The 14,912-nt window shown below is 35.6% G+C and overlaps 1 protein-coding gene across 3 annotated transcripts in view; it reads left to right on the forward strand.

The window, feature by feature from the left end:
- The window catches only part of LRPPRC (leucine rich pentatricopeptide repeat containing), a gene marked incomplete at its 5' end in the record, with an annotated part of 80,400 nt that overhangs the window by 11,981 nt on the left and 53,507 nt on the right, over positions 1 to 14,912 (forward strand). For all 3 annotated transcript variants that reach the window (XM_080614881.1, XM_080614882.1, XM_080614883.1), the window contains 9 exons: positions 2,156 to 2,274; positions 2,940 to 3,033; positions 6,208 to 6,277; positions 9,514 to 9,541; positions 11,790 to 11,850; positions 12,982 to 13,088; positions 13,301 to 13,378; positions 13,719 to 13,775; positions 14,490 to 14,603. In XM_080614881.1, coding sequence (XP_080471007.1) covers positions 2,156 to 2,274; positions 2,940 to 3,033; positions 6,208 to 6,277; positions 9,514 to 9,541; positions 11,790 to 11,850; positions 12,982 to 13,088; positions 13,301 to 13,378; positions 13,719 to 13,775; positions 14,490 to 14,603 — 728 coding nt within the window. The remainder of the gene's footprint in view (positions 1 to 2,155; positions 2,275 to 2,939; positions 3,034 to 6,207; positions 6,278 to 9,513; positions 9,542 to 11,789; positions 11,851 to 12,981; positions 13,089 to 13,300; positions 13,379 to 13,718; positions 13,776 to 14,489; positions 14,604 to 14,912) is intronic.

The raw sequence follows: 14,912 nt of genomic DNA on the forward strand, positions 1-14,912 counted from the left end.
AAGCAAGGAGATGGCCAGAAGACTTTACATCATACCCAGTCTTCTGGATCAGTGGTCTCTAAAGCGGGGTATGCAAGGCAATCGGTTGGGGTGTGAGCAGGGTGAAAATAAATAATTATTTCATCCTTTTTTACTTTCTGTTTTTGTGTATGTTTTCTGATGTGCGTAATATATCAGTACAGTAGTACATGTATAATATTTCTAAGTAAATATACATGTATTGGGGCTGTGTTCTCAAAGTTTTGGACAGCAGTGTTCTAGATGAGTATCCCTGTACTTTGTGTTACTCTTTATTTAGTCTGTTCTTTGATATGGGGAGAGAGAAGAGGTTAGTGTATTTTCCTGTATGAGGAGCAAAGAATTTCTAAAAGGCCACACACAGAATGCCCAAATCCTATTTCATGCGTGTATTTAACAATTTTATAGTATTTTGATTGAAGTTGGAATGTTTCATTGCTTTGTGTTCTGGAAGACACTTATGTGATAATAAAGCAGTTCTGCTCTCGGAGAGGTAGAAAATGCATGCAAAACTGTAGGATTCAGTGTTGATGTTCATTAATCTTCTATTCTTGCCCCCCCCCAGCTGTAGGTGAGCCATCTTAGAAATGAAGAAATGTGTGCCAGCATTTTAAGTTTGCAGTTGCTTGGCTATGTGCAGTATTGTTACTGGTATTCCTTCCTACTCTGCATCTCTCACTGTTGTGCAGGTGTTCTAATCTTCGTATATGCCCTTTCCTGCTCAGGAACTGTGCCCTGGTAGATATTTGAGCCTAATGGGTGTTAGGGAAGGGGGATGCTGAACAAGCCTGTTTTCTACTTTCTTCTAGATACAGATTTGAATGTAAATCTTCAGTTTACCACAGCTTGTTCACTGTGGTATCCAGTTGCTGGTTTTCAGACAACTTTCTTGTGATACAGATAAAGTTATTTTTTAAAATGCTTCAACATAAGAGGACTTGATGTATTTTCTGGAAAGCTGAAAACATGAGATAGAAACCAGCTGTCAAAATTTGAATGGTATCAAGGAAGACTTACTGTAATTAATTCTTTATTCATATTTTTGCAGATTCTGGTCCAAAATCAGAGTTTTGTTTAAGGCAAACTCGAACAGATGATGCGACTTTAATCTAGTATGACTTGCCTGCATGTATTTTCAAGTGCTCAAAGGGAATTCACATTTGATTATTTGCACCATAGTGCACTGCATAAAATATTCATGGAAGTGTCACTTTTCCATAGGTGGCACTCCAGGGCAAAGACAGGGACTTTGGGCATTTTTAAAGTAATAAGTATGAAATGCAAGTTGAAAAAAACATATGCTGGTTGGTACTGGTGTCCTGCAGCTACTGACAAATCATTTTTAGACCAGCAAAAAAATGGTAATACCTGTATTGGTTTTGACAGGGGTTCAGATTTTGCTAGCTAGGGCTACTGTAAGAAGTTTCTGCAGATAGAAGAGTGTGAGCAATTAAAAAACATACTCTAAAACTCTACACTATAATTGCTAATCTGTTAAGATTTGGTATCTGTTTTTTCAAATGCATATCTGCAGTAGTAATATACAGTGTAGTTGTATGAATTAATCTGAACCCTGTAAAAGTTAAAATGTAGTTTCACTGGGGGCTTGGGAAACTGAATTTCCATTTCGAAGCTGTTGTATTAATAGAGTAATCAGCCTATTTGCTCACAAACACGTTACTTGTTTTAAGGAAATACAGAGACGAACCTTAAAAGCTTGCCTTGGTAAACAGGGTTGGATACCGGGAACAAAGCGAAGAATGTACTGAAGAATGCATTTGTATCTTGAATTTGATTATGTGCTTTACACCAAATTTTACCTTTTTTTTTTATGCACAATAATATGGATATTTTGTTATATTACACTAAAAGTTGTTTTGCAAACATGACCAAGAGTAACTGTCATATATTCACTGTGTTAAAAAATAAGTTTCTATGCTAACCAAGAGTTTCATGGTTTTAATACAGCACAGAACGGGAAGTTTAGTAAATCTGGTGCAAGCTTCACAATTAAGAACTTTATTAACACCAAAAATAAAACTGCAGGATGCTGCGTGGCAATGTCAAGGAGGGGAATCAAGGAGAGAAGTCTTTCATTCTTCTGAAATGCTTAGCCTTACTAATTTTGCCTTGATAGGTACCTTTGAGGTCCTCAAAGTGATGCACGACTTGGGGGTGGAACTTGATGCAGACACATACGCAGACTATGTTTTTAAAAATTTTGCTGATAGTGAAACTGCCCGTGCCCAGCTGAAGGTGAGTTTGCATTGAGAATTCATAAAAATGGCCATTGTATGGCTTGGTGTTCTGTGTTCTCTGTGAAGGCTTTAAATCTCAGTAGTGCCCTAAACATGAACTTGGTCTGATGAAGCCTGTTCAGAATATCTTTAGATACTAGTTTTGATTACTTTTGAAACAGTTCTTGCACTGATGGTTTGTTTACCTTGTCTTCTCCTGCTGCTTTCCTTTCTTCTTTTCAGAGCGAATACTTAGCTCAAGACTTACTAGCTTTCTGTTTCCTCAGGTGGAAAACTAAATAAGTGAATTACGTCCTTTTACTGAGAATTAAAAGTATTACAGATGTTTCTGGTGATTTTGTGTGTGGGGGGGTTGTTTGTTTGTTTGTTTTGTTTTAATTTTAACTTTTAACCTTAAAATTGAGAATTGCAGGCTAAGTTTATCTGCCCCATTCTTTTTGATTTTGGTAATTTTGTCTCTTGCAATTGATTTCAGTACAAAATCTGTTTAATTTTTGATCAGTAGCAGCTCACCTGGCTAGCCATGTAGATTTTTGTAGAGCAGGTTCTGTGTTCTCAGTGACTATTAATACAAGCATGCCAATGTCCTTGGCAAGCATTTAAAAATACAAAGTATCAGGAAGTCTTCTCTGTGCCTACAATGATTGATTGCTTTATCTCTAGAAAAATGGCTGCCTATTTGAAAGTGATGGGCTCTCTGTAGCAGAAATAAAATACGAAGCAGTAAATGGAAGACTGAACAATGTTCTTTCTCTGTGTAAGTATTTTAATGTTGCATGTTACTACATACTTGGTAGCATTGATTGGTTGTAGCCTAGGAGATTTACATGTATTAATATGAGATGTAAAGGTATGTGGGGAAACTTGAGCAAAGCTTTTATGTGAGGTCCTCTGCGATGAGATGTCAGACTGAAGCTACCAGTTCTGGACAACATATTGTGATTAAATTATTTTTCAATATTGAGCCTGGCCATAAGAGTCATATATGTGATAGTTACAAATCACAGCTTTGCTGTGATTGTGTTGCAGTTACGATCCTTTTGTACTTAGAGGGCTTAAGGAAACAATTTGCCTTGCAGAATGACTGTGAAGTTGTTGGTCCGGGAATGGTTTTTGTGCAGTGCCAGTTATAGCAAGATAGTAGTCTAACAATATGGCTCTGAAGTACTACAGAATTATTAAAGAACCAGCTTTACAGAACTGATGGACCTTGAGTTAACCTGAGGGTGCTCTGTGAGTCATGGAAGTATGTGTATAAGTTTGATGGGTTAATTGGGTGATGAAGTTGTAACAACATGAATTAATCAGTTTTTAAGAGTTTTCTCCAAAGACTATTCTGATGCTCAGTGCTTCAAAGTGTTAATACATGTTATTGACTGAATGTATGGGATGGGATAATTTGCTTGACTAAGTAGGAATATATGTTTCTTTTAAAATTTAAAAAAGCCCAGTTTTTATTTGTCTAGTGTATTGAGACAGTAATAAAATACCTAAATTTGGACTAAATCTAATACAAGAAAGTCTTTTTTGCAAGCAGTTTTATGTGTCCGAGGCTCAGGGAAGAGCTTAACCAGTCTTTTATTGCAGTTGTCATTAATTGTTTTATTGTACAAATACAGAAATATGTAGTCTATGCACCATGGCCCTGGGAAACTGTTGTGTTGAAAATGAGAAAATGGAGTAGTTATTAGTCAGTGATTTAATTTCTCTATTGGGGATTTATCAGTTAGTGAACCTTACCTTATGCCATCATTTTGTTTGTTCTTATGACCAAAAAGAAAGAAAATAATGAAAAATGAAGCACCTAAAATAAGTTTGAAGGGTTTGGGTTTTTTTTTGTTTGTTTTTGTTTTTTTGGTTTTTGTGGGGTTTTTTTGTTTGTTTTTTTTGTGGTTTTTTTTGGTTTTTTTTTTTTTTGTTGTTGTGTTTGTTGTTTTTTTTTTTTTTAAGGGTGGCTGGTTTACAGCAACAAAATTTCTTCTGGAAGGTAAAATAGTTTTTTTGGGGGAGTATTTTGGTTTTGTATTTTTGTTGCTGTTTTTTCCCCTCCATGAGAAAGTAAATGCCCCCCTTCACACTCATTTTGCTTAACTGAAATAGTTAAGCTTTAACGTGTTACAAGGCACAAATTTGTGTGTGCCTGGTATATGGTAGATGTATGTGATATCAAAAGTGTGATACCAGGCACATGTAGGCTGAATTCTGTGTTACTGTCATGAAATTAGTCTCGCATAGTGTATGTATGTACTATTTAGCTGTTGTCTGTGTGTTGAATTTGAATCTTGTAGTGGTATCTCTGTTTACAAAGGCTAGGGTTAATAATTCATGGAGACACACAAGATTTCTTTTGAACTTGAGCTTTAAAGGAAGCTACTCCTGTAAATAGTTTACCAAGCTGAAATGAATGCTAGTAAATCTAATTAGCACCTGTGTAATGATAAGGCAAAGATATTAAACAGCTGATTTTTCTTTTTTTTCTTTTCCTTTTTTTTCTTTTTCTTTTTTTTCTTTTTTCTTTTTCTTTTTTTCTTTTTTCTTTTTCTTTTTTTCTTTTTCTTCTTTTTCTTCTTTTTCTTTTTCTTCTTTTTCTTTTTCTTTTTTTTCTTTTTCTTTTTTTTTATTGACTTGGCTCCTTTTGCAGTATTACAAATAGGGAAAAATAGATGCGGTATGGAAAATAGTTGAAGATTGTCTCACCAGTGTAGCCAGGGGAGGCGAAGGTTGGTTATTAATGCTGGTTGCTATCTACGTGTATTGATTCAGCTTCTCATACCTTATAATGTATAGATTTCTGCTACTGACAAGATGAAAACTACGAAGCATCAGTTGAGGAATCTGGCCGCATAAGGCAGCATACATGAGAGCTGTTTTTTCCCTTTATCACGCCGTTCCATTCCACTTCATTGTCAGCCCCTTGATTTTCTCAGACTTGTTTGTTGCTAAGGAAACCAGGTTGCCGATTGTCAGCAGCAGCTGAGCATACTAAGATGCTTTTCTGCTCATCTTTTTATGAGCAAAAAGTTTAATATACCACTGAAGAAAGATTTGTATTGAGAGTTTCTTGAAACCAACTTTACCTGAGATTTTCAAACTAAAATAAACATTTTAATGTTTAAAACTTTAGATTTTCTAAATGCCTGGAGTTAGTTTAAGGAGTGGTTTTAGCATCTTGTTCCTACCTTTTATTTCCCATGTTCCTATAGAGCTGGTGCTTTTATTTAAGTTCTCTTCTACCATATACCGTACTGCTGCCCTTGATGAAAGGGCACGGAGCATTCAGGTTAAATCTGTTGTGATAGTGAAGTCCGATGATAACTTCATGCAGGACTTAAATGCATCTACTACTGTATTTTCTTTCTTTGCTGGAGTATGGTGCTGGAATGAGAGACAGCAATTCTAGAGGAAGAAGGTAGACTCCTTTGGAATGTTTAGCCAAGCAGTGATGTAAAGATGAGGACATAGGCCATAACTGTAAATGACCTCTCAGGGCCATCTACTTTTAAGTAATATTACAGTTCCCCTAGTGTCTTGGTTAGGATTGTTTGGGGTTTATTTTCTTTTTGGAGCATAATACTTTCTTCAGTCTTACACTTTTTTTACAGGTAAGATGCTTACTCCAATTACTAAGTTGTATAAAAGACTAATGTATTAACTATAGGCATTGAAGGCAATAAAAAGGGGAAAATAACGCATTTAGAATATTTGATCCCTTTTGAAATGGAGCAGATTTAGAGCTGATAAAACCACGACTGTTTCAAATCCCCTGGTGTTTGAAATTTTGGCTTGCAAATGTTTACCCAGCCTTTCCTCTGAACTAAACATAGTTCTCCTGAGGACACCCTATTTACATGACCTACCGAGTTGTGGCAGTCCAGGAATTATTATTTGGTTTTGTACAATGGCTACTTAGAAACATTTCTTTCATTTACAGTGACTTCCGCAAGCACGCCTCATATTGATATTCGTCAGATCAGAAGCAGCCTCATTTTGGGTTTTAAAAGGTAAGGTTGCTCTATAATACGTCATTTTTTCCTGTAGCAAAGTTCTGTCTCTTCTTTTGCCTTGTTGAATGCAAGTGTGTGCAGTCTTCCCCATAGTCCATGTTTGAACGTTAAAAAGTATGGTTCCAGGTATAGCAGATCTGGGGGATATCTTTGTTCCTCTCTACTCTCCCTGGTTTCCTTGCCTGTGCTATATATGAGCATACCTTTGAAGTATTATGTATACACTAGATTAAAAAGAACTTCACTGTTCTTGTTTGTTCTGTGGTATTTGACAGTATATAAACTTCTCAGGGTAGTAAACATTTGATGTTTTTTATCTTTATTCACTTTTTTTATTTATAAACTGCTATGCTAATGTAAGATTTCCCAAAAGATTATTACTACTAACCATTAAAGCAAATGGGTGCTTAATGATGAGGAAATACCAGTCGGAGCCAGGCATATTCTACATCTGATAGCTTTCTGTGCCCTCTGGGTTAATATGACTCCTGAATACTCACACTGGATGCCAACTATTGTGCTACATTGTCATGACTTTATATTCACAGCCCTATGGTCCTGTTTTGCAAGGAGGGTTCTTTGCTAGCTTACTTAAATTTAAGAGAACCCTGCAGGTGTATGTGGATTAGCGAGCATTTCTGTCATGCACTGTTTGCCCCAGTCAGACATTCAGAACTGTCAATGAGGTTTTTTTGCACGGCACCTGTGCTGCTGGGAACTAGAAAGGTGACTTAATGTCACTCAGGACCAGAGTCTGAAGGCTGGTTTTGTTCACTAAGGCATCTCCTAAAATTCTGTAATGGCTATGAGATATAACTATGTTTAAGTTGGAGATGAATAAAGCATACCAGGTGAATATGACCAGAATAATTTCCTAGTAAACTGCAAGTTGTGTCTAGCTGAACCTGCTCTACTGTGAGAAGAGGATGAAAAAAAGCAAACCAGTGTCTAAATTGGGTTTGTTAACTAGGCTGTAACTGACTTTGACATCTGAGGGATAAATGAAATAATGTTTTAGATCCAACAGTTATTCATTTCAGTAGATAGCCCCTGAATTGTCCGTTTCAGGTGTATTAATTAACAGATTTTTGGAACGCATTTTCTTTGCAAATATAGATGAATACTCAGTAGAAGTAGAACTTGCGGTGGGAAGGAAGCCATGCCAGTGTTTACTGCACATAACCAATGCTATCATGAAACACCCCTGCCACTGGAGTGCAGGTGGTAAGGATGCAGTTTGAAGTATTTTTAAATTGTTATCAACTTGTGTTGTGAAAACTACCTGCTGAAGAATCTTATTGTCTTCAAGTGAAACAATTACTCTCATCAGTGGTGGAGCAGTTACTAGCGTTGTGATTTCAATAGTTATTGGACATTTGGGCAAAAAGGTTGGAATTCTGAGGAAAATTCAGGTTGGGGTTTTCTTGGTGGATTTTTTGGTTTTGTTTTTTTTTGGGGGGGAGGTTGGGGTTGTGGGTTTGTTTTTTTTTTTTTGGTGTTGTGTTTGGATTTTTGTTGGGGTTTTTTTTTAGTTTGGTGGTTTTGTTTACTTGCTTTTTAATTTATTTTTCCTTAACATTAATCTCTCTTTTGCCTTCATTGCTACTTGGCTTCAGAAGCGATGTACAAGGTTGGCTGTGCCCACATTTCACCCTTACATTGTTTCTGAAAGCATGCCAATACAGTGTTTCCTTTTCTATTTTAAATGTAATGGCTAGACCAGCCTGAAAATGAGGCTTGAGGATATGATAGGATAGAAGAAAATAATATTTATGCCTTTTGCGAAGACCGAAGCAAAATTTTGTGACTAAATGCAGGTCTTGAATGTTCAAATGAGTGGAGCTTAGGACTGGCATACAAAAGTACAGGGTTTGGACACCAGGGATGCAGGAACAGTGTCTGTGGCAGACTAGTTTATGGATTTCTTTAGAAGCTGCTCTTCTCTAGTAACTGCTTCAAAGTATTCCCATTCTGTCTGCCTGATGTACCATTACTATTTCAGAGTCAAGTACTTTAGGAAATTGATGCATTTGATATCTGCAGTTCATTGTCATGCTGTCAGTAGTGGAGCGAGTTCACCTAGGAAAGCTTAACTAACCTCACAGATAGCATATTTCCCCCCCACCGCCCTGTGTGGACCTGCATTTGACTCATTTTCAAATACAAGTGGCAGTTGCACAGAAAGAATAAATGTTTCACAGGCTTATACCTCCTAAATAAAATCCTCAACTTCTCTGAATGCTCTCAAGTTTCTATGCAGCTGTTCAGACTGACACCTTATTTTCCCCTTACAAGAATTAGAGGAAGATAAAATACTGTCGTAAGGTTTTGATCTTTTAGCCTTGTCTAGTTTAATGCTGCTTTATAGTTTTTGAAAAGTTATAGCTTCTAGCAAGAATTTTTATGTTCTTCAAATTATAGGAATAGGTCAAGCTTTTTGTACTTCAGTGAACTGGCTAACATTTTATATTATACTTCATTGGTTATTATTTTATATTATACTTCATTGGTTATTATACTTCAGTGAACTGGTTAATGTTTGATCTTTGGTTGTAACCTGATGACAGTCAGAGAAGTGCTCGCCTTCAAATTCTGTCCTGTTCTATGAGAGGAGAAATTTGAGTTCTTCTGTGTTTTGTTTTCTGTTTTTTAAAACATCATCTATTTATCTCATTATAATAAACATACCTTAAAAGATTTGATTACTTTTTTTTGCATGATCTAATGGATTTATAACTGTCTGTACTTACTTGTCTGTACTAAAAATTAATTTTAATGCTGAGGAGTCTAGATTTTAGCCCTAGCAAATATGACCTATCGAGCGCTATGTAAACTGTGACTTGTTTGAGCGAAGCTTATCTTGAAATGCTAAACAGAATGAAGTATAAAATAAAAAAGTACAATTAGGATATGTTAAAAGATTGAACTAAAGATGAAACTAAAATATATCTATTGTAGTCTTAGCTATCTGTTTGGATTGCTGCATTATTTTAAATTATTTACAAGAAACTGTGACTGTAGTATAGTAAAAAGTAGTATGTTTATTCTGTACAAAGCTGGTTTAAGCAATATGTGGCAATGACTGTTTTTATTGATATAATCATTAATTTATCATAGTTCTAATTATAATGGTTTATTAAAGATTCTCAGTGTAAGTTATCTTTAAAAAAGAGATACAAGAGTAAAAACCATTTTATTGCTTTTAATTTGTTATCCTTTGCTGCCCTCTTCAGCTCAGATGATGTACAGCTCTGGAGCAAGGTAAGTGGAGATAGTAATGCTTTAAATAAAATCTAGTTCTTTAGACGTTGGATTTTTATGATGCATTTCTGTAAATCTGAATTCTGAGCCCAATAACTGTAGACCTGATCAATGTGAGCAAGACTTTTGTCAATGGTAGATTGTACAACTGTATGAAAATGAGTTTTCAAATTGGACAGCTAAGTGTAATTGTAAAAAATCAAATATGGTGTTACCATGTAGTGTAGTTTATGCTACTTCAATTTCTAGATCAGTGTTGTCATTGCTGAAGTCGTAGATTCTGGAACAAAGTCTGACATGGTTGTGCAATCTGACTGCTTTTGTGTCTTCCCTAAACTTTCTTCGTATCCCCACAGTAGAACTGATAAAATAATAAAGCATAACTACAATTCTGGAATTTCTGTTATAGAAGTTAAAACACTGAATGCAAAGCCAGGTAAAAGGAATTACCTGGTGAATTCAAGGGGAAATGACTGTTCTTTTTGCCCTCTCTGATATGGGCTCCGTTAGAAAGACGGTGTCATATAACTTGGTCAGTAAATTTTGCTGAGCACTAGAACAGAGATGTTGGCAGGTATGGCCTGAGATGTGGTTATAGAATTTGGGAAGGGATGCACTATGCATTTTGTCTTTTTTTTTCTTTGATACTGTACCTGCTGACTAATGCATGGCTTGCAGTATGGTTTAGATTTTGCAAAGAAATCTTGGAATGAAATGAAAGTTGTAGTTGGGAAAGTCACTGATTAGTGGTTCATTTAAATTGGGTACAGCTTGTGAGATGATGGGGTTTTTTTGAAATTTCCTGCCTTTTTATGTTGCATGAGGATTATGGTGAGAGGATGGTTTTGTCCTCTGCATCTGTCTGTCTTTTGCATTTAACAGGTACAAAGGGAAGGTAGGGAGAGAGGAAAAAGGCATCTCCTAGTACTCCTATTATGAAATTGATTTTTAAGGACAGTCAGAGGACTGAAGTAATGGTTGCCTGCACAAGAAGTTTTATCTAAAGTTACTTCTGTTGTTCTCCACAGTGGAAGAAGATACGTTTCGTTATCTTCACTAAATTTATGAGTAAATATATGTATTGACATTCTAAAATGAGAAATGCTAACTTGGGAAGGAAATAGGTACTTAGCTTTAGAGATAATATCACCCATTTACATGGATTGTTTTCTGTTACCCATCCTTTTTGGTGTTTTCGGAGATTTGATGTAGAAGGAAAACTGTTACCATGACTTTCTTTGATTTTATTGTATTGTCTTGATTTGTCATAGGAGGATGAGGGCAAAAGAGCAGAAGAAAACTGTAGTTTAACTGTGCACAGTGTCGGTGGTGTTGGTAGAATGAGAAGTGATAGTCACAGTATTCCATTGCACATTTGATATTTTCTGGCTTTGTCCGTTTTCATTAACAATTATCATTGCTTGAAACACAGCGCTTTGACAGTGGGAATGTATTTACCTCAGACTTCGTTGAGATTGCATTCTAGAATCATGGCAGATAAAGCAATATTCTTGAAATACTTAAAATCTCTGATTTTAACTAGAGATGATGTAATTTCCTTAAGAATAGTCAGATGGCTTTTTGAAGTGCTGTAGTTTAGGTTAAAGTATTTGTACATAGGATGTGGGGGCTTTGAAGTAAATGCTTCTCTTCTGATAAAGTAAAATGTATGTATTCCTTCAGTTTGTATGACTGATGGGATGTGTGCTATATTTAGTCCAATTAATTTTATGGATGCATATTTTGTCATTCAAAGTTGCACTTATTTACAATAGCTGTACTAGTTAAATGTAGCAGAGCACAATAAATGGTGTTCCTCTATTTTCTTTATGTATTTGGTTCATTCAAAATAAATTAAAAAAAAAAAAAAAAAGCTTTATGGACCAGTTTCAGCCTTTCAGTAAACTGGAAAATAATTGTAGCATCTCCGGGGATGACAGTGGTTCATACTTGCTTTAAGCAATGTCTTACAGCAGCTAACTTTCTGTAGAGCAATACATAAACAGTATACTAGAGTGTCTGTCTTGCTGCCATACCTCAGGAAGCATTTTGCTTGCAATATTTTCTCAAGAAAAACCTATTATTTACAAAAAAAACCTTTTGTATTTCTTAGGGAATTACTGTGATGTGGTAAAGAATAATACTTTAACAGAGAAATGCTTTATTATTTTGAGAATTCAATTTCAGATACTATTTGTCCTTGCTTGCTTCTTTTGGCTGCAATGTACGATTATTCTGTCTTTACCAGATAACAGAAGTGTTGTACAAGGATGAACGTTATTGCCTGACGCCTGCAGCAGGACCAACTGGTAGAGTTTCAATTTCTGTGATTGTAACTTATCCACAAATCCGTTCTTCTGTGTAATGATGGGTTTGAGGGATTACAACAGTAAACACTGATTGCTTCTTTTTGAAAGTGAAATTTGAAAACATGTTGGGTAAAATCCTGATTCAAATAATCAGAGCATATTTTGTGAGATCCATAAAATCTTTTTTTAGAGACAAATCTTGCGGATAGTGATTTATTTTTCTAAATTTATGGACCAAAAGAGATTTAGAATGGACGCAGGATCAGTGCTTAAATACTTTAAAAAAAAGAGAAAAGGTGGCAGTCTTTCAACTTAGTTTCACCGTTAGTAGCTCTTCTGATTTCATGAAAGGAAATAGTACTGAACATCCCAAATCTTCTAGTTTGAAATAAGTATATCATTTTATATAATCTGTTTTGTTTTTTTTAAAAGGGGGGGGGGGGGTGGTCCCTCTTGTCAAAGCCAGAGGGGCAAGGGCATTTGGCGAAAGCTAACCTGTGAGGAGACAATAATTGATGCTGTTCCTATTCTTGGCAACAGGACCCCATGTATTTTTATACTATCATAGATAATAAACTTAGCACTATTGCTAAAATCTGTTAATCTTGATTTTCATTGGCTAATAGGCAGCTTCTTCAGTATTAGCTGGCCTAATGTTTAAAACATTTTTTATGTTCTTATATTAATATTCCTATACTTAATGTGGCTTAGTAATGGAATATAATGCATAAAATGTACAGAATAAATATGCAAAGCATTAGAAATCTGTTCCTTCTTTTGAGCAATGACAAAATATTTGTGGCAACTATTTGGGGTAGCGGGCAGGAAAGGGGGGGAAGGCCTTGGGCAGTACCACTTCTGTCACACAGTAGTGGAAAAAATAGATTGAAGTAAGATTCTGTACTGAAAAGCTGTCACTAGGTCTGAAAATAATTAATATTCCTTTCACTCACCAGTTAGATATGTGCTCCCAAACCACATAATCTCTATGCCTCAGTGATCATTGTTGCCATTCCAGAGCCTCTCATCAGGGTGACATCTCACACCAAAATGATTTCTTATAAATTAATCTTGATAACATGACAGTCTCAGTAATTTTAGTGGAATGCTTTCTCTTGTTTTTTTCCACAGAAGCTGTTGGCTATTTTCTTTATCACTTGATTGACAGCATGAGTGACTCAGAGGTACAGGCCAAGGAGGAGCGTTTGAGACAATACTTCCATCAGCTGAAGAAGATGGTACCATTTCATTTTTTGCTACATAATGCCTGTCCTGCCTGACATGTATCTATTAGGTTTGAAATTGCTGCTTTTAAGTACAACCAGACCACTTCTCAATGACATGCATGAGCTGGAGACTTGAATTACGTCTGAGATAATTTCTGTTAGACAAATTTCAGTTTGGTTGTGTTTCAAAACTCATATAATTTTTTCCCCACCTCTTGGTACAGAATATAGTTATCCCTACAACCCACTACAGCGGCATTTGCAGACTGCTGGACTCCTCTCAAGTTCCTGAATTAATTAAGGTCTGTGGTTCTATAGCAATTATTTTGAAGCTAAAAAAACTGTACTCTGTAGCTGTATTCTCCTTTGCAAAATAAATATTGTTATGCAGTGATTGTGTGTAAGCCTTTTAACCTTTCCAAGATTTTTCACTGTAGAAGCTGTTTTCATTTCATTTGTGAAAAGGATACATTTAATAAGTGCTGTTTCAAGTCAGTGTATTAATGCTGTAGAATACAGCTTTTTTTTTTTTTTTTTAACATTGCAATTATATAATTAACTTTAACATTTTTAGCATAATATGCTTAAGGATTGAACTTTTTTAGGGGAAATTTGTGATATCTTTGTCTTGCTACGTTTTAGGATGCAAGATTATTACTGTCTCATAAAAAAATCCTGTCTACAGACAACATTCCAGAAGTAAGTAAATTCACAGATAGCTATGCTTGTTCTTACTGTAATAACAATGTTTGGATATGGGTTTTTAGATGAAGTGTAATCACTAGCTTTCAGATCATGGAAGTATATTAGCGTTATTTTAATCTACCATTTGAAGTTCAGAGGTTACTTTCCAGAGTAGGAGTAGAGGCTGTCCAGATTTACATACAGACCTGATACTTGACCTTGGAGTTGGCTGAGGCTTCGTGCCTCAGTTTCCCTGTCTAGTATATATATTTTTCTTGAAAGTTCTAGTTAGTTAACAGTGGTGGTGCTTAATTCATGCTTGTGTAAATTACAGTGATCCACTTGAGTGGCAGGAACCATATAAATCCATACTGCTTCTAATGGTGGAGTGTCAAGCCTTTACATCTCTGATCTGAGCAGAGTGGAGATGGAAAAAGAAACAGGCTTCTATTCCCTGCTTCCCTGAACACAAAGAACTGAGTACGAGAGAAATAGTAATGTTGACCTTTGTAGATATGCTACTTCACGGGTTTTTTTACTGCATTCTGAGTCAAATCTTCAATTAGTATCTGCTATTTAAACAGATAAAAGCACCTTAAATGATTAAAAAATTTCTTAAGAGTATGAAAGAAGAGGATTATTTTGTCTGTCTTTTATTAAAGTGATCCGACAAGTTGTTCAGGGAATGGTGTTTTTGCAATTGACATTCTTTCTGTTACTTCCATTTAGAGTGCTAAACCTGACGTGTCTGCTTTGGAGAAGAAACTAGAAAAGCAGAAAGCTGAAAACCAGCCTATTACAGATGTCTTGAAACAACTCATACATGCTCTTTGTGAAGAAGAGGTATCTTAAGCAATGCAGAGATAATTGGAAACACATAGCTATATTTTTAAAGGGGCATAAATGACTGTATTATGGAAAGACATAGTTAAGCAAAGACAAGTGCAGTGCTTCAGGTTTCATGGTTTGATGCTTATAAATCAAACATAAGTGCAAAAAGCAATTAAATCAAAAGGTTAACTAATTTCAGCAACACCTTGAATGGCATGTTTTGGGGTTGCTGAAGTTTGTTTACAATAATCTGCAAAGTGAATGATAGTAACAGCTGTGATAGGTTTATCATACATGCCAAATGTCCTTTCAAGCCATGGC

Source organism: Psittacula echo (assembly GCF_963264785.1).
Source record: "Psittacula echo genome assembly, chromosome: 4".
NCBI classification, from domain to species: domain Eukaryota; kingdom Metazoa; phylum Chordata; class Aves; order Psittaciformes; family Psittacidae; genus Psittacula; species Psittacula echo.